Here is an 18,808-nt window from a genome sequence, read left to right as displayed (position 1 = left end):
CACACAGCTCACAGCAACCTCCAACTCCTGGGCTTAAGCGATTCTCTTGCCTCAGTCTCCCGAGTAGCTGGGACTACAGGCGCCTTTTTTTAAAATTAGACAGGTGTGGCTCAGAGCCTGTAGTTTAGTGGTTAGAATGCCAGCCCTGTGTACCAGGGGTAGCGGATTTGAACCTGGCCAGGCCTGCTTAACAAAAAGTTAGCCAGATGTGGTGATGTGGACCTATAGTCCTAGCTACTCAGAAGGCTAAAGCATGAGGGTCATTTGAGCCTAGGGGTTCAAGGTTATAGGGAGCTATGATTACACCACTGCTCTACAGCCTGAGCAATAGAATGAGACTCTGTATCTAAAAGAAAAAACAAAAATCCCACAAAACTGCAGACAAATTGTACTGCTGGGCCAAGCATTAGCTAATATAAAATCAAATGCTCCTTTCAAAGAAGTAAAAAGTATTGTGCTCTTGGCCTCACTTAACAGCTTTGAGTGAATTCAAAAATAAAATAACAGTAAGTTATTGAGTTTGAAGTACACTGGAATTGTAAAACACTTAAAAATTCTACTTAAACACAGTGTGCCCATTACACTTCTCTTCACTCTTCAAATAAAGTAAGTATTATTTTGCCTTCCTTGGGAGAATGTTCAGAACAGGGTTATCAATCTTTATAACTCATTTCCCTGTGCACCCGAGAGTTGACCAGATTCTATCCAAAGGACCTCAGGTTTAAATGAAAAAGCAGAGAATCCTCTTTAAATAAAGTTCTTGAAAATATTCCTGCAGCAACTGTCAAAGAGAATCAGATCTTTGAAATATGCCCCTGCATTCACACTGTCTCACAGCAGGAATATCATGAAACCAAAGCCTCTGGACAGTCAAAATGAAGGAAGTGCTTTGGATGATTGGGAAGATTTTTTTTTTAAGCACTAGACATATCTCTTTGAAGTGATTAAAATCCTCACAAAGGCAATTACTTGGTACCAAATATGTGTATGAAAGGGAAAAGTTCAGTTAATTGGCTAGACATTTGTAAATATCCAGAAAGTTTGTGTTGTTGGAAAGATCAGCTGATATTTTCTTGTGCCTCATGTCACTATAATGCCAGATTAGAAACAGTACTGGCTCTGATATCACCCAGTTGTCTGACCCAGGCCAGATGTTTGATCTCTACAATGAGGAGTTGAACATAAGGTCCCAGCCAGCTTTAACTTTTTTTTTTTTTGTAGAGACAGAGTCTCACTTTATGGCCCTCGGTAGAGTGCCGTGGCCTCACCCAGCTCACAGCAACCTCCAACTCCTGGGCCCAAGCGATTCTCTTGCCTCAGCCTCCCGAGTAGCTGGGACTACAGGCACCCGCCACAACGCCTGGCTATTTTTTGGTTGCAGTTTTGGCCGGGGCCGGGTTTGAACCCGCCACCCTGGGTATATGGGGCCCGTGCCCTACTGACTGAGCCACAGGCCCCTCCCAGCTTTAACTATTTAGGGATCAATATAACCTACATTTTAAAAGTAAGCCATAATTCATCTCCAACCAACTCAAATACATCTTACTCATTTGTTTTACACAGTGTCTGGTATGCAGTAAGTGCTTAATAAATGTACGCTAGTTAAATGGATGGGATAATATGTGAAGGAACTGAATGAATGAATAACAACAACAACAACAAAAACTTAGAAAAGTGCAGCTGAAGTCTATACAGTCACTTCAAAGCCTGTTTGATATTTTAAGAAAGTTTCTATATGAAGAAAAAAAGTTACAACAAAAATTTCTGGCCTGTCTAGGGAAGAATGTTCTACCTTTTTTTTTTTGAGACAGGGTCTCACTATGTTGTACTTGGTAGAGTACGGTTGCATCACAGCTCACAGCAACCTGAAACTCTAGGGTTTAAGCAATTCTTTTGCCTCAGCCTCCCAAGTAGCTGGGACTACAGGCGCCTGCCACAATGCTCGGCTATTTTTTTGTTGTTGCAGTTGTCATTGTTGTTTAGCTGGCCCGGACTGGGTTCGAACCGGCCAGACTGAGTGTATGTGGTCTGTGTCCTACCCACTGAGCTATGGGCACCTCCAGAATGTTCAGCCTTTTGAGAAAAAATTTGAAAACCTTTCAAGGTCAAGACAGAATACCCCAGCAGAAGTGACCTGTCAACTGGAAGCTATGAACTGGAATTTGGTCCGCAGATGTTGTTTTTTTTGGTCACAGAGTCTTAGGGGTGTGGTTCTGTTTTTGTGGCTGGTTTCAGTTTGAAGCCGTTTTTAAAAAATATGGGTTCTCTTGGCAAATGGGAAGGTCTGGTGATCTTGATCTGGCATCCACTGCAGCGAAGAAAAAGTTTCCTGTTTTGCCAGTCTCCTACAGTTCCCACCTCTCCACATGTATATCTACGCCTGGCTGCGTGAAGATCTGACTTTTGGTTTATTGCCCTAGTAAACAGATAAAATGGTTTGTCATCAATGTGATTAGGCAACGTTGCATATAAGAAAAATTACCCAGTTGGTAAACTATGGCTGGACTGGGAGAAAAGGAAAAAAAACTATACATAGTCAATGAGAATGTCAGTACTTTGGTACCTATTTGCAGTGATAACTACTCTACTTGTATTCACTTCCTAGGACTAGCAAAACAAATGACCAGAAACCTAGTGACTTAAAACAACAAATCTCTCACAGTTTTGCAGGCCAGAAAATCAAAATCAAGGTCTTGGCAGAATTGGTTCCCTTTGGAGCCTCTGAAGGACATGCCTCTCTCCTGGCTTCTGGTGTCTCTGGCAATTCTTGGTGTTCTTTGGCTTGTAGACACATCACTCCAGTCTCTGCCTCTGTCTTTACATGGTCTTCCCCTCTGTGTGTCTTTGTGCCTCAAATCTTCTTCTTTCTTTTATAAGGATGCCAGTCATTGGACTTATGACCCACCCAAATCCAAGATTATCTCATCTTGAGATCTTTAGTTACATCTGCAAAGACTCTATTTCCAAATAAGGTCACATTCCCAGATACCAAAAATTAGGACTTGGACATATCTTTTTGGGGGCCACTATCCAACCCACTACATATCCCTGTAGGGATCATAGGTGCTATGACTATGGAGGATTATAAGAGATAGTAGTTCCTATGAGAAATGGGGGTTGAAGCCCTGATCCCACCAGGGTGGATCTTATCTCTCCCGGTGCCTGAGCTGTCACCTGGGGAGAGGAAAGTTCATTGAAGGCTGTGTAGACTGCTGCTTCAAGGATGCCCCCGACACCGCCCTGCCAGCAAGCTCTGGTTTCAGTCCTTGCCCTTCTGAGTACACCAGCACCCAGTATGGCCTCCATAGTCTCTCATGTCTGAATGTTTAGTTGAATCCAGGAAGACAGCCTGGTGGTGCTACACACCCAATCAACTTCACTTCTCTACTTTGTATACCTGATCCTTGTAGGCGTGACACTTGGTTTAAAGGATTGGCCAAACGTGTGTTAATTTAGTAAATACTTACTGAATGCCTACCACAGTGGTGAGGCAAACAGACAAACCCCTCCCCTCAGGGAGCTTACATTCTAGTAGGAGTAGACAGACAATAAATGAATATTCAGTCAGTGGTCAGAATGTGGGTAATACTGTATTTTGAATCTGGGGTCTATAAGATTTTCTGATGGAATTGATAAGAAGTATGGAAGGGAAGAATCCAGGATGACTACAGAATTTTATCCCGACCATCTAGAAAGATTAAGTTGCTATTTACTGAGATGGTGGAGCCTATGGGAGAAGTGATCTTGCAGGCAGATCAAGAGCCGGGATTCGGACATGTTTATTTGACATCCAAGTAGAGAGAAAGTGAGTAAGCAGATGGATATTGGGGTCTGGAGTTCAGGGGAGAGACCCAGACTGAATACAGGACTATGGAAGGGTCAGATAGTATTTATAGTCAAGAGACTGGATGAGATTAGTGAGGGAATGAATGTAGACAAAGAGGAGAAGTGTCAGAAGACGGGGCCTTGGGCGCTTTAACTTTACTCGATCGAGGAAGGTGAGGAAGAATCAGCAAAGGAGGCTGAGAAAGAGCAACCAGGGAAGAGAGAAGAGCTGACAGGGTCAGGTGTCCTGGAGGCCACCCCATTCACCAAGTGAAGAAAGGGAAGCCAAGTGCAGAAAATGTACCACGGAAGAGGGAGGGGTCATTTATGTCAAATGCTGCCTTCCTGTCCAACAGGAAGAGGCCTGAGAATTGTCCATCAGAGTTAGCAACATGGTGGCCATCGGTTACTACCTTAAGAGCAATTTTGGTGGAGCAGGTATTGAGAAATATTTCAAAAGATTCTGTGATAAGGCCAGCAGAGAATTGGGGAAGTAGCTGGTTGGGGCATGCAGGGTCAAGAGTGGTTTTTGTTTTTTTCTAAATTTAAGATGACAGAAATTATAGCATGTTGGAAATATTCCAGTAGGGGGAGAAGCTTAATGATGCAGAAGAAGAAAGGAGAATTGATGAAGGCGAGAGGAGGCAGGGACTACACTTATGCAGTAATGTTCTAATGAGTTGGTGGCCTTACAACAAAGCTGCACTTCCAGTGCAATACAATGTCCATTCTTCCCCGAGGTAGACAAGCCAGTGCTTCTAAACAGCTAACAGGAGAACTGTTAGGGGGAAGGGAAGACAAATTTACTTTAGATATGATTATTATTGTCACAAATGAGTGGCTGTAAAACTGTATTTTTTTTGAGACAGAGTCTCACTTTGTCACCCTTGGTAGAGTGCCATGGCTTCATAGCTCACAGCAACCTCAAACTCCTGGGCTCAAGTGATTCTCTTGCCTCCGCCTCACTACTAGCTGGGACAATAGGTGCCCACCACAACATCCAGCTATTTTTTTGTTTGTTTGTTTAGCAGGCCCTGGCAGGGTTCGAACCCACCAGCCCTGGAGCATATGGCCGGCGCCCTCACCACTGAGTACTGGCACCCAGCCACTGCATTTTTTTTTTTTTTTTTACTAACAATTTAATGGTGATACAGAAATAATCACTCATTCACATGACAATTGGTCTATCATGTGCCAGTTCTAGTCATTACCCTAAGGGCTGGGGATATAGTTGTGAGCAAAACAATCATATCCAGAACATTTATATTAGTCACATTATTAAAGTATGTTTATTTATTTATAAGAAAAAATATGTTTTAGAAGCCCTTTGTGTATGGTTTTTTTTTACAGTTTTTGACTGGGGCTAGCTTTGAACCCGCCATCTCCGGCATATGGGGCTGGCGCCCTACTCTGTTGAGCCACAGGCGCCACCCTTGTGTATGTTTTTTTGATGCACAATTACTTTGAATTAACTGTTCATGCTTCATAAAAATGCTCATTTCCCTAAGATTGACAGGTTTAGATGATCCTGAAATTTAGTCACTTTCAGATATATTAATGGCCTTTTAGGAGCTGTTCTTAATTTCTTTTTGTTTGTCTTTTAAAAGTTACTTAAATGTCGTTAAATCCTTTCACAAAATCAAATCGGGATCAGTAAACTAATTTCTCTCCCTTCAGTTTATACGATAAAAAGAGTTCTACATGTGGGAAAGCAAGGACTATAGAATTTCTCTTTGCTAAATTCAAATACCTGATTTTTCTACTAAAAAACACATTCCACCTTGCTGAACCTTTTAAAAGGTCAACTGTCACTTTAAGAGCCTTAATTTGTTGCAGTCTATTCTGTGGCCTTCTATTGAAGGTTTGTTTCTCTGATTTCCCAGCAGTATACTTATTTCATGGGAAATGTTCCTTTCAGAGAAGCACAAAGCCTCTTCTAAACGCTTCCTCCATTCATGTCAGAGTTTGTTAGCTAGATTTCCCACTAGTTAAAATTTTTCTTTTAGTTTTAGATTTCCAGTAGTCTGTCATACTTTATTTTAGAATATATCTATACATTTTCCAAAAATCTACTTGGAGTGTGTTGGAGGAGGATGGAAGGGGAAATGGAGAGGGAGAGAAGGAGAAAGATTTACTTCGTAACTTCTCTGTTAGCCTTGCTTCTTCAGCACTTATTGCTCAAAGGCGTCTCAAAGAAGACTTGAACTCACATAGTCTCAAATAATGTTTACTGTTTGCAGATTGCATTTGTAAAGCATTTTATGCTTAGAGTAATAACTGTACTTTAACCTTCCCTTTGTCATCTCCAAATATTTGTGTATTACAGAAGAGAACTCCATTACATCATGTTCATTAGTAGAGATCTAAAATCTCACAGCTTAACTTTTCCTCCTTGCAGAAATTATATGGTAAAAAAGTCTGTTATAATGCGGCGAGCCTGTAACGTGTGTTTTCCCCACGGCCCACAGAGTCTATTTGAGTCTTATTTATTCCTTGCACTGAACCTTTCCCGCTGCTGCTTGGAGTGAGGCGTTAGGGTGGGTGGGCCAAGGTATGGAAGAACTGGGGAGAACTCTGTGTATATCTACGTATATGAAGACATTTATGTTCATGGCAGTTAAAGGCATTATGTGACTAAAGTGTTTTGCAAAACTAGTAAACAGAATGGGTAATGTTGACAGGACAAACCCTGGGACTACAATTATACTAACTACGCCTAAAGAAAACAAAGTTTTCATAAAAGCAGCAAATGAAAATTTCCAAAATTATCACGTACACATTTTTGTCCCCAGTAAGCGCGAACAGATTAAGAGAAGTACTAAGTGAAGAGAAAATCAGAATCTTTTAGAAAAATTGTGTCATGGACCATAATATGAATATAGAGTTTCAAAGTATATTTTAGATGAAGCTTTTTGATTCTCTAAAAAGAAGATTTTGCAGAAAATAAGCATATTGCTATAAAAGCAGAGAAATGAACTTTGACAATAAGGACACCGAAAAGACTTAAACAACTTTCAAACATTACTTAACTCCTCTCTGCCTCAGTTTGCTCCTATATACCTGTGAGATAAAGCACTTCCTGGACACACAGGCACTCAATAAATGTTAGCCATTGTGACTTTTTCTCCTCTTTGGCAAGTCAGGGAACAAGTAATATTACTTGTGTTTCCCTTACCCTAAATTATGAAAAGACATTCCGAGACTTTGGAAAAGTTTCTTGGTATTAGGAGCTGCTCTAAGGGTTGGACGGAAGAGAAGAAACTGCTCCTTCCACTTGAGCAAACAAGGTATTGACGCTCTGGCAGAAATTAAGGGCTTGACCACGAAGACTGCTGCTGGTGACAGGAACTTGAGAATGTTTTTCTCGGCTTACTGGCAAAACAGCTGGGAATTATGCAACGAAATGACAGGCGGCCAGCGGTACTCAACGCCCAGATGCCGATCTCATAGCAGGGCAGCCTTTGAAAAGCTGAGGGTTGGGATTTAACAAAGCATCCAGCACATCCCAGAGCGGGGACCACACTTAGGAGGAAGGCTCTCGCACAGGTTTAAAATAAACAGAAGGGGGACGAGGGAGGAACCCCTTTTCTTTAGGAATGAAGTCAGAGTTGCATTTTGCATTTGTAAAGCATTTTATGCTTAGAGTAATAACTGTACTTTAACCTTCCCTTTGTCATCTCCAAATATTTGTGTATTTGGGGATTTGGGGAAGTTTGTTTTTGTCTTTGGTTGTTTCTTGTTTCTGTATTTTGGGTTAGCGTTCTTTAGAAGGCTTGTTAGTGAGAGTTAAATAGTGAAGAAAAGGCAGCTTGCTCAGAGGCGAGGCTTGAGGTTTCGAACAGTGGTTATCTCTCCACGAACACTTTCTACTCGGCTAGAGCATTTCCTGCGACGAAAACCCAGTCCACCACTTTCTACAGGTCAAGGCCTTGACTTCACTTTTTAGAGAGTGGCTACAAATAAATGGTGCTTGCGCCACTACCTAGAGGTTCCTCCAGGCACACAGCGACGGGAGGACACTGTCAGGACACCGAGAGAGGCACCGCACGACGACGGTGAACACGGCCACAACTGAGCCCCGGCCCCGCGCCAGCCTGGTCGCAGGGAAGGCCCGGAGCGGCGCAGCCACCCGCGGCCGCCGGAGAGCGGCTTCCTCGGAGCCAGTCAGCGCCTCACACCCCAATTTTGGGGCCAGAGCCCAACAGGAAGCTCCGCACGGAAACTTTCGCCACGCAGCAGCCACATAAACAAATAGGGCTCGAGACTGTCTAATGACTGCTCGGGGCAGCGAATCACCCTTTGGAGCACGGCAGCTTCCCGGGCTCAACTGAGTTTGACACTCTAGGAGGAGTGACACTCGGAGCAGAGGCTTCTCTCGCCCTGGCCACTGGCTGACCAGCCCGCTTCACCCGGGGCGCGGGACGTTGCAAGAAACACCCAACTCTGGCCCTCCCTGCGTCCCCGCTGCCCTCCCCTCCTAATCCGCAGGCTGAAGCAGGTTCGGCCAAAAGGCCTCGCCCAGGGGTGCTTGCGCGCCGGGATTGCGCAAGTTCCAGGCGGCTCCCCCGGGGCGGGTGGCCCCGCGCGTCTGCCGCCGCCCTTGTGGTTGGGGTCTTCAGGCGCCTGAAAGGCGTCCTAGCGGATCGCTGCAGAGTTAACCAAACGCCGCCAGCCCGGCTGGGCTCAGCCGCCCGGCGCCCGGCGTCCCCGCAGCGCAGTCCCGGCCGCACGCGCCCCGCCCCAGCTCCGCTCGGCGCCTGCCCGCTCCGCCCCGCCGCAGCCCCGCTGCCTCCCGCCCTCCGACTGGGGTCCCGCCTCGCTCCCCACTCCGCTGCTCCCGCACTCTGCTCCCCTCTGCTGGAGCTCCGTGGAGGACCCTCGGCCCCCGCCGCCCTCTCCCCCGCCCCCCAGGAGGCGCCCAGTACCGATGCCCTGGACGAAGATGAAGCCGGTGACCATGAGCACCGGGTGCCAGTTAAACTGCAGGCTGCTCCCGTCCCAGCCGAGACCCTCCCGGTAGTGGAGGACCCAGACGAGGGTGAAGATCACCGACAGGAAGCCCACGAGCAGGGCCGACACCAGCAGCCCCAGGAAGCCCCAGTAGCCTTCCATGGCCATCAGAGTTCCATTCCCCGCGCCGCGGCGGCCGCAGGAATTTGACAAGGCGGCCGCCTCTAGGTACTGGCCCCCCGGCGGGGCCCGGGCGTCGACTTCTTGAGGCTGTCTCCGCCTGCAGGGAGGGCCTTCTTGGCGCCTGGCCCTGGACGTGGGGCCTCCTAGGGGTGGGCAGCCAGCTCCGGCTCTGAACCGGGCCCCACCCCCGGGATCACGCGGCCGCGGACAGCGCTCTCTACGCGGTGGCCGCCCCCGGGCCGGCAGAGTTCGCAGGCGACTTCAGTCACCGAGCCAGATCGTTGTTCAGAGAGCGGGGAGGATTTCAAACCCACCGCTTTCTTTGAACTCTTCCCCTAACTCTTCCTTGTTTGTGGGGAACCTGAGAAGAGCAGTGGCGTGAGCTCTTGGTTAACAGAAGAGAAGGCTCAGTGGGATGGAGTTTTTGTGTGTGCTTTTAATTCACAAAGCCCATTTAGCCCCCGTACTACAGGTTTGGCTGTCTCTGGGGGCAAGGAAGTGTCACGGAGGAAACTTAGGGTGGTGTGAGCAGCAGGTGGCGTGGTCTTATCTGGAAATTAAACTCCTTGCAGTTTGCTGAGGGAAGAGGGAAGATTGGCACCTTCCGGCCCCTGGACTTGCCTATATAATGTGATAAAATGGATAAAATAGATTTTAAAGCTGCCCACCCACCTAAAGCCTCGCCTTGATGAGGTGAAACTTGCAGGTGCCCTTTGTCCAACTGTCAGCGTTACCTACTGCTATCTCAGAAAAGGAATCTAGAGTGCATTTGGGGACGTTCGCTTGTAGCCCTCCTCTGTAGCTCATCAACAAAGACTAGTTTACCGTATTGCCCTGTTCCCATCTTGAAAGACCTCAGAATGTGTAGTTAGTGTATGAGGGTGATTTTCAAAAGGTGAGTTGTAGGCCAAGGAAGTAGGAGTGTCCAGCTCTGGTAGTAGGGCAGGATTAAAGGCTAAGGTTAAGAGGCTGCAGACTTCACCTGCCTCATTATTCTTCCATTGGTGAGGAGAGTGAGCAAATGGAAGAGAAGGACCCCTTTCCCAGTACAAGGCTTTCTTTGACTCCAGCCCCATCCTCCACTCTTATCCCTCACCACAACCTAACTGGTCCTGGATGTCCTTGGCTGTGAACTTTTCTGGAAGTCCCTGCCTCTAAACTTGCCCGATCCTTACCTCCACCAAGAAACCATCCCGGCGTCTGCCCATATCCCCCTTTCCCACTTATCAAGATGTGGTAGCCATAATGACCTGTGGCTATCTCCACTCTCCAGACTGCCCCCTCAAAGGCTTTACGTATCCAATTTATCATTTTATTCTTGCTTGGCATATAGTATTATAGTTACTCAATAAACATTTGTTGAGAGAGAGATTAATGGGACTGAGTATATCAAACAGAGTCCTGGCAGAAAACAGATGGCACATTCTAACTGGGTAATTAATAAAGAACAGAACTATTTATATGTGACTTGTGGGCAGCATATGGGAAACCACATGGTCACGCAGTGCCCCAGGCCTAAAGGGGAGAGAGTTCCTGGAATCCACAGGAAAAACCATGTGGAGAGGGTTGTCTGACAGAGGTCAGAGACCAGGGAGCAGGACTGGGGAGGGTGTGTAAACTTACTCTTCTAGCCTTTTGTCTTCTGCCTGGGGTCCGCCAGTGGCCAGTCAGAGGCTAATCAGAAGCCAGTGTGCAGCCAGTGTAATTTGTTACAGTTCAGCTTCCCAGGATACACAGCAGAGGGGAGAAGGGTGAGAGGAGAATGGAAAATGATCACTGACCTTCCAGTTTCAGTTTTTCAGTCGTTTTTTGTTCCTGAGTACAGCAAACATTCCGTTTAATTTTTGTGTGTGTGTGTGAAAATAGCTTTCAGCACAGAAACTGACTTCTTTGTTTTTTATTTTTTTCATTGTTAAATCATAGCTGTGTACATTAGTGCAATCAAGGCGTACAATGTGCTGGTTTCATATACAATCTGAAATATTCTCATCAAACTGTTCAACATAGCCTTCATGGCATTTTCTTAGTTATTGTATATAGACATTTGTATTCTGCCTTTAGTAAGTTTCACCTGTACCCATTCTAAGATGCACCGTAGGTGTGGCCCCACCCATTACCCTCTCTCCACCCTAACGTCCCCCCTCCCTTCCCCTCCCTTGGACCTTTCCCCATATTCTTGTGCTATAGTTGGGTTATAGCCTTCATGTGAAAGCTATAATTTAGCTTCATAGTAGGGCTGAGTACATCGGATACTTTTTCTTCCATTCCTGAGATACTCTGCTAAAAAGAAAATGTTCCAGCTCCATCCATGTAAACATGAAAGAGGTAAAGTCTCCATCTTTCTTTTTTTTTTGGTTTTTGGCTGGGGCTAGGTTTAAACCTGCCACCTCTGGCATATGGGACTGGCACCCTACTCCTTGAGCCACAGGTGCCCCCCAAGTCTCCATCTTTCTTTAAGGCTGCATAATATTCCATGGTATACATGTACCACAATTTGCTAGTCCATTCGTGGGTCGATGGGCACTTGGGCTTCTTCCATGACTTAGCAATTATGAATTGGGCTGCAATAAACATTCTGGTACAGATGTCTTTGTTATATTGTGACTTTTGGTCTTCTGGGTATAAACCTAGTAAAGGAATTATAGGATCGAATGGCAGGTCTATTTTTAGGTCTCTAAGTATTCTCCAAACGTCCTTCCAGAAGGAACGTATTAGTGTGCATTCCCATCAGCAGTGTAGAAGTGTGCCCTTTTCTCCACATCCACGCCAACATCTCTGGTTTTGGAATTTTGTTATGTGGGGTACTCTTACTGGGCTTAGGTGATATCTCAAAATAGTTTTGATTTGCGTTTCTCTGATGATTAAGGATGATGAGCTTTTTTTCATGTGTTTGTAGATCATGCGTCTGTCTTCTTTAGAGAAGTTTCTCTTCAAGTCCCTTGCCCACCCTGAGATGGGATCACGTATTCTTTTCTTGCTAATACGTTTGAGTTCTCTGTGGATTCTGGTTATTAGACCTTTATCGGAGGTATAACCTGCAAATATTTTCTCCCATTCTGAGGGCTGTCTGCTTGCTTTACTTACTATGTTCTTGGCTGTGCAGAAGCTTTTTAGTTTGATCAGGTCCCAGTAGTGTATTTTTGAAGCTGCTTCAATTGCCTGGGGAGTCCTCATAAAATATTCACCCAGGCCGATTCCTTCAAGAGTTTTCCCTGCACTTTCTTCAAGTATTTTTATAGTTTCATGTCTTAAGTTTAAATCTTTTATCCAGTGAGACTCTATCTTAGTTAATGGTGAAAGGTGTGGGTCCAATTTCAATCTTCTACAGGTTGCCAGCCAGTTCACCCAGCACCATTTGTTAAATAGGGAATCTTTTCCCCACTGAATGTTTTTAATTGGCTTGTCAAAGATCAAATAATGATAAGTAGCCGGATTCATCTCTTGGTTCTCTGTTCTGTTCCAGACATCTACTTCTCTGTTTTTGTGCCAATACCATGCTGTTTTGATCATTGTCGATTTATAGTACAGTCTCAGGTTTGGTAGAGTGATTCCTCCTACTGTGTTTTTATTGCTGAGTAATGTTTTGGCTATTCGAGGTTTTGAATGCACACAAAACGAAGTATTATTTTTTCAAGATCTTTAAAGTATGACAATGGAGCTTTAATAGGAATTGCATTAAAATTATATATTGCTTTGGGTAGTATAGACATTTTAACAATGTTGATTCTTCCCAGCCATGAGCATGGTATGTTTTTCCATTTGTTAACATCTTCGGCTATTTCTTTTTTTTTTTGTGGTTTTTGGCCGGGGCTGGGTTTGAACCCACCACCTCTGGCATATAGGACTGGCGCCCTACTCCTTGAGCCACAGGCACCACCTTATTTCTTTTCTTAAAGTTTTATAGTTCTCTTTGTAGAGATCTTTCACGTCCTTTGTTAGGTATACTCCCAAATATTTCATCTTCTTTGGCACTACTGTGAAAGGAATAGAGTCCTTGACTGTTTTTTTGGCTTGGTTATTGTTGGTATATATGAAGGTTACAGATTTGTGAGTATTGATTTTGTAACCTGAGACATTGCTGTATTCCTTGATCACTTCTTTTTTTTTTTTTTTTGTAGAGACAGAGTCTCACTTTATGGCCCTCGGTAGAGTGCCGTGGCCTCACACAGCTCACAGCAACCTCCAACTCCTGGGCTTAAGCGATTTTCCTGCCTCAGCCTCCCAAGTAGCTGGGACTACAGGCGCCCGCCACAACGCCCGGCCATTTTTTGGTTGCAGTTTGGCCGGGGCCGGGTTTGAACCCGCCACCCTCGGTATATGGGGCCGGCGCCCTACCGACTGAGCCACAGGCACCGCCCCTCCTTGATCACTTCTAAAAGTTTTGTAGTTGAATCCCTGGGATTTTCTAGATCCCTTAAGTCTGTGCCTTTGTAAATGGTCCATTTATTGAATTTACTGCAATTAAATCCTTTGGACTTAATTTGTCAGGACTCTGACAAATAAAAGTGTCAATACTCTGATCCAATACTACTGTTTTCCTAGCCCTACCCACTGTCCATGACTTCTTAGGACACATTATAAATGGAAGACTATATGAAGCAGGAGAAAATCAAAAGTAGGAGGAATGAGCTCATACACTTTCCTTCCTGCCCTTCTACTAAATAAGAGTTTTGGGGATCAGAAAGCTGTCCCAGGTGACCAACACAAAGCAACTCAGTTGAAACTGTGATTCATGTTGCAAGCCAAGCCCAGGAAGTGGTCAAAATCTCCTTCATAAAGCCAGGATTAGTGTTTTGAAAAGAACACAGTGAAACCCATGTTAATGGGAGGAACATGCTTTCCTCGTGTGAAGCTATGGCTTCTATGGTGAGTGATTTTTATGTCAAGGGAACTAAAGAGATTAATTAGCCCCTGTGCTTGTTGTGGGGAGACCGGCTGAGAACCAGCCTCTGCCAGCCTCTCCCTAATTTGAGGGGCTCTCAGAGTCCACCTGCCCCAACTGGGCAGAAGTAGGACAGGGAAAGATTTCATTTGTTATCTGGCCACAGCCAAGGAACCCCAGAAGAGGCAGGAAGTTACTCTCTTACCAAGGGAGCAGGCTAGGACACAGGGTGATGCAGGCACAGGGTAAGAGGAAGGTGCCTGGGGAGAACAGGCGTGAGGAGCACATCTTTGAGAGATGCTCCAGCACAAGGCCTGACTCCACAGAGCCTCTTCCTCGTGCTCCTGGGGAGGAGCGGGGCGAGGATAGGTTACACCCAGGCCCCACTGCTCTTCCTTCCACACTCTGCTGCTTTGTCAGACTACCTGACCTTCCATTTAATTTTTTACAGTTTTTGTTTGTTTGTTTGTTTGGGCTGGGCTTGAACCTGCCATCTCCGGTATATGGGGCTGGAACCCTACTCCTTTGAGCCACAGGCACCGCCCTCCTTTTAATTTTTTAAACACTTCCTTTGTCATCCACTGCAAGTTTGGTTTGGGGAACACTGGTGAGGCAGGAAGCCCTCAGGAAAGAGATTGTAACTCTTGCTAATCATCTGGCAAGATAAAATCGAAAGGACTCCTTCCTGGCCCTTTCTCTCCAGCCCAGACATTAGTAGGTAGAGTCTACTCTAAGTAAAGCTTGGCCTGTATCCAGGCAGAAGAGAATTAGGATTAAATTCCTTGATTCCCCAGTTCTCATCCATCACCTCTTCCCCCATAGGTTAGCAAGAAATAACCAGGTGAGGAAGAAAAGAACAGGGCTTGGTCACACCCAGGTTCTATTTATTCCAGAGCCCTCTCCAGTGCAAATTTATAAACCCTAGGCTCAAATATGAGCTCTTCCAAAATTCTTGTAGATCTTGGAACACAGATTAGGTCTATCTTATTTGCAGCTGCTTTTCCCTGGTCTATGTTCTACACATGTGCATGAGATTTGCTTTGAGCAGGTATAGTACAACACACAAACACAGAAATGATTGCCATGAAAGAAGACTTTTGTCCGTATATTCCCTGTCCCCTAGAAACAGGAGGCAGGACATGCCCTGCCAGGCCTCAGGCAAGCATGGAAGCCAGATGAATGGGCAAAAAGGGCAGGAGCCTTTATTGTGGTTTTTGAGGGAAGGAATGGACAAAGTAAGCAAGCAGAACAAACTTATGAGTTTGAGTAATTTCAGTGGGCTCTGGTGTAAAAGTGGTCCCTAAACATCTACCCTTACAGTAACTAAGGCAGGGAATAATGTCCCAGGCTGTGGAAATCCCCAAAAAAGGAGACTTGGTTGGGACTTAGAACCTTAATTGGTTGGTTTACATCTCAAAGAAATGCTAGCAAGCAAATTACCTATAGGAATTAGTTAACCCTGGGAAGGGCAGTTCCCCAGGTTCACAAGATCCTAAATGGCAAAGATCAAAAATAAGAAAATATAGTCAAGAAGCCTGAAAGGTGTCAGCAGAGAACAGGCATTTTGAAAATACATTCATGTGCTGACTGGTTAGATTAGAGAACCTAAGGTAATGTCAGAGAATTAGCAAGGAAAAGAATGTCCTGGAACATTTTTCTTATAAACAAGCTTCTCACATAAACCAAGTTTTATAATACGTTGGACTATTTGGATGAGACATTATAGTATGTGAAGAACTGGCTTATACTATTATGAGAAGCCAACAACATCATTTCACTTTTGGGGAACTTTTATTGGATACTTTCTTGTTTGGCTATGTAATAACAAGAATAAGGGTGCTAATTATAATCTTCTCTGGTGCTGATGCATTGTTTAAATGGTGTACATAGGCAGAGTGTCTTAGAAATGTAGTTCCAGAAATTTGGCTTACGAATCTCAGGGCCTTATTGTAGCAGGAAGGAGTCATTTATCTCCATTAAAAAAAACTCTGAATGCAGACCAGAGAGGCTCTCTTAGAAGGTCAACTATTTGGCTAAAATTTAAACAACTTAGTGGATTTTGGGAAGACTTGATTGTAATTTCTGTTAGCAGATGAAGTTCTTTTTAAAGAGAAAAAAAATCAAACAGTAAAAGTCTAAATTTTACTTTTTTTCCCAAAATAATTTAGCTTGGCTTCTGCTATTTATATGTTGCCTCCAAGCCTAGATCCTTGAGATTCCAGTCAATAGAAAGCAGCGGTGTATAAGGGAACATACGTCGTTCTAGGGATTCAGTCTGCTGCTGGCTTCTGTGCAGTCAGGCAATTCACAGGGCTGCAGTTTGCTAATCTGTGACAAAACAGCTCTAGGCTAGATTATGGGTCTTAATTTGGTGTGTATGGATAGAACATGGATAGTGAGAAATTGCCTCTTTATTTCCATTGACTTTTAACTGAAATTTATCAATTTCTTTAATTATGAATTCAGACAACCCTGCTAGTATTTACAGTAGCTATGACTTTGTCACCAAGAGCAATTTCTGATATTTTCATGCTGCATTGGAATTGTTGCAGCTCTATCACTGATCTATGCTCAGCCCTTCTGCTTGCAGGGAGGGAGGAGAAGAAAGATCTTACTGACACACAGTGCCCTGGGCGGGCAGACATGGAAAGCTGAATATCTCTCTTGAGTGTTTTCCTTGTGGTGGGGGAGGTGCCCGGCTGAGCCTCTCTGGCTGTAATTCCCATGTCGCCTTGGTAGTCTATTCCATGGCTATTCGTAGTCCCCCAGCTCTGGGTTTTCTGCCTCCTCTTTCCTGAGGCAGGAGCCAAGACACCTGCTCCATGTGAATGCCACGTTCCTTCTTTGTCCTGACAAGCTCCAGGAGGACAGATGGATCTGGCCCACAGCAGATCTTCCTCCTCTGACACCAAAGCAGACCACCTGCTTGCTCTTGCCCCTTAGGTTTCCTGAGCAGTAGTTAGACTCAGTCCTTTGTGGCCCTAAACTCAAAGGGAGCTCTTAAAGTGCTTCGAATCAGTGAAGTGAAGGGGCAGTTACCTTGTATCCCACCTCCACCCCAGCCCACTCACCAGAAGGCAGAGAGCAAACTCACTGCATAGCTCTGCCCAGAGAGAACCCCTTACAGAACAGTCTGTCTCCACGTTCACAATCTTTTCACATCTTTCTTTGGATTTTAGAGCTACATAATGTCACTTTGACATTTGCTCTTGGCATTTTGGCAGCACACGGTGGACTGAGACATGCCCTACTTGGTAGTACAGTAGCTTTCCACAGCTGCTGCAACAAGTAACCACTCAGTGGCTCAGCAAGACCAGTTCATATCTCACAGTTCTGTAGGACAAGAGTCTGACGCCAACTCAATGGGATAAAATCCATGGGTCACAGGGCTGCTGAGTTCCTTCCTGAAGGTTCTTGATGAGAACATGTTTCTGCCCTTTCTGGCTTCTATAGGCCACCCACATTCCTGGGCTCACGGCCCCCACCCCACATCAAAGCAAGCGGACACCCCATCTCTCATCTCTCCGTGGGGATCTTTCTTACATCATTACACCTCTTTCCCTGACCTTCTTCTGCCTCCCTTTCCCACTTTTCTGTGCCCTTAAATATGCCACCTGGATAATCCAGAATAGTCTCCATTTTAAGGTCAGCTGATTATCAACTTTAACTCCATCTGCAACTTTAATTCTCCTTTACTCTGTTAGGTAACAAATGCACTGTTCTGGGGATTAGGGGTGGACATCTCTGAAAGGCTGTTAGACTGTTTTACCACAGCACCTCAATAAAAATTTATATTTACATAATCAGATACAATGTATTATGAACACAGGTTTATAGGCTTAAACATTCTTTTATATCCTTTGTAATACATTCTAATGTATGCATGCATCATCATTTCTTTTTGCCTGTGACAGGGTCTTGCTCTGTCACTGTGGTTAGTGTGCAGTGGCATCATCATAGCTCGCTGCCACCTCAAAGTCCTGGGCTGGAGCAATCCTCCTGCCTCAGTGTGCCAAGTAGCTGGGACTACAGGTATCCTCCACCACATATGGATAACTTTTCTATGTTCTGGGGAGACAGAGTCTTGCTCTTGCTCAGGCTAGTCTTTAACTCTTGGCCTCAAACAGTCCTCCTGCCTCAGCCTTCCAGAGTGCTAGAATTACAGGCATGAGCCATATCACCTGGCCAGATCATAAATTTTTAACCATTTCTATATTGTTGGACAGTTAGGTTGTATACTGTTTTTTATTACAAATAATACTGATGTGAAAATATCTGGGGTTAATTTGTGACATGTCTTCCAAGATGACTTTGAATTGTGTCCATTTAAGTAAGCTAGACTTACGTTTCCCAGAACCTCCTTCCCTGCATAGTCCTGAGTTAATGAGAACCATTTAAAAATTGCACAAGATTTGGGTGGTAGAACAGCAGCAGTCATGCTTGTACTGAGGAGGTTGGTGGAGGGTCGGGCACCGTTGCAGCTCATGCACATTTCCATGGATCTGGGGGCTCAGCCGTCAGAGGGGCCAGCAGCCAGGCCTGCGGCAATTCCAGTTCAGTGCCCAGAGGATAGTATCTGGGCCCAATAGAGCCAGCTGCCATTGGATCCTCTTTCTTAAACTTCTCCAGATTTTGGCCCAAGGCTGTGTGTAGCTCTGTAGATGTATCCTACATGATCTCAACATCTATGTCAGTGAAGTTAGATGTTTAGAAGCAATGAAAGGCAGATGCAAATTCCATTTCCGCAGATGTAAATTCCAGTTCCACTTTATCAGTTTTAGCTCCTCCTGTGAGTTCCAGTCTGTCCTTACTCATTTCCTCCTCCCCTGAATCTTCCTTCCCTCACTGCTGGCCCTGTTGACTTCAGGCTCCAGCACAGACCAAGGGTCACAGTTCTTACAAAGACTATACAACCTACTCCCACAACTGCATAAGTTCTGATTTCTAAATAAATGTCTCTCTATCACT

General features: G+C 45.0%; 1 protein-coding gene across 2 annotated transcripts in view; it reads right to left on the bottom strand.

Annotated features, from left to right (window-relative positions):
• LOC128590683 (plasma membrane ascorbate-dependent reductase CYBRD1) overlaps nucleotides 1-10,332 on the bottom strand; it is a 36,746-nt gene extending 26,414 nt beyond the window's left edge. The window contains exon 1 of one of the 2 annotated variants that reach the window (XM_053598083.1): nucleotides 8,751-10,332. In XM_053598083.1, the coding sequence (XP_053454058.1) occupies nucleotides 8,751-8,943 (193 nt within the window). In that variant the 5' untranslated portion in view covers nucleotides 8,944-10,332. The remainder of the gene's footprint in view (nucleotides 1-8,750) is intronic. The other variant, XM_053598082.1, reaches the window with a different exon arrangement.
• Nucleotides 10,333-18,808: the final 8,476 nt, after the last annotated feature.

Source organism: Nycticebus coucang, chromosome 7 (assembly GCF_027406575.1).
Source record: "Nycticebus coucang isolate mNycCou1 chromosome 7, mNycCou1.pri, whole genome shotgun sequence".
In the NCBI taxonomy this organism is placed as follows: Eukaryota; Metazoa; Chordata; class Mammalia; order Primates; family Lorisidae; genus Nycticebus; species Nycticebus coucang.
The sequence above is the reverse complement of the archived record's forward strand: the minus strand, read 5'-3'. Positions and strand labels throughout refer to the sequence as shown.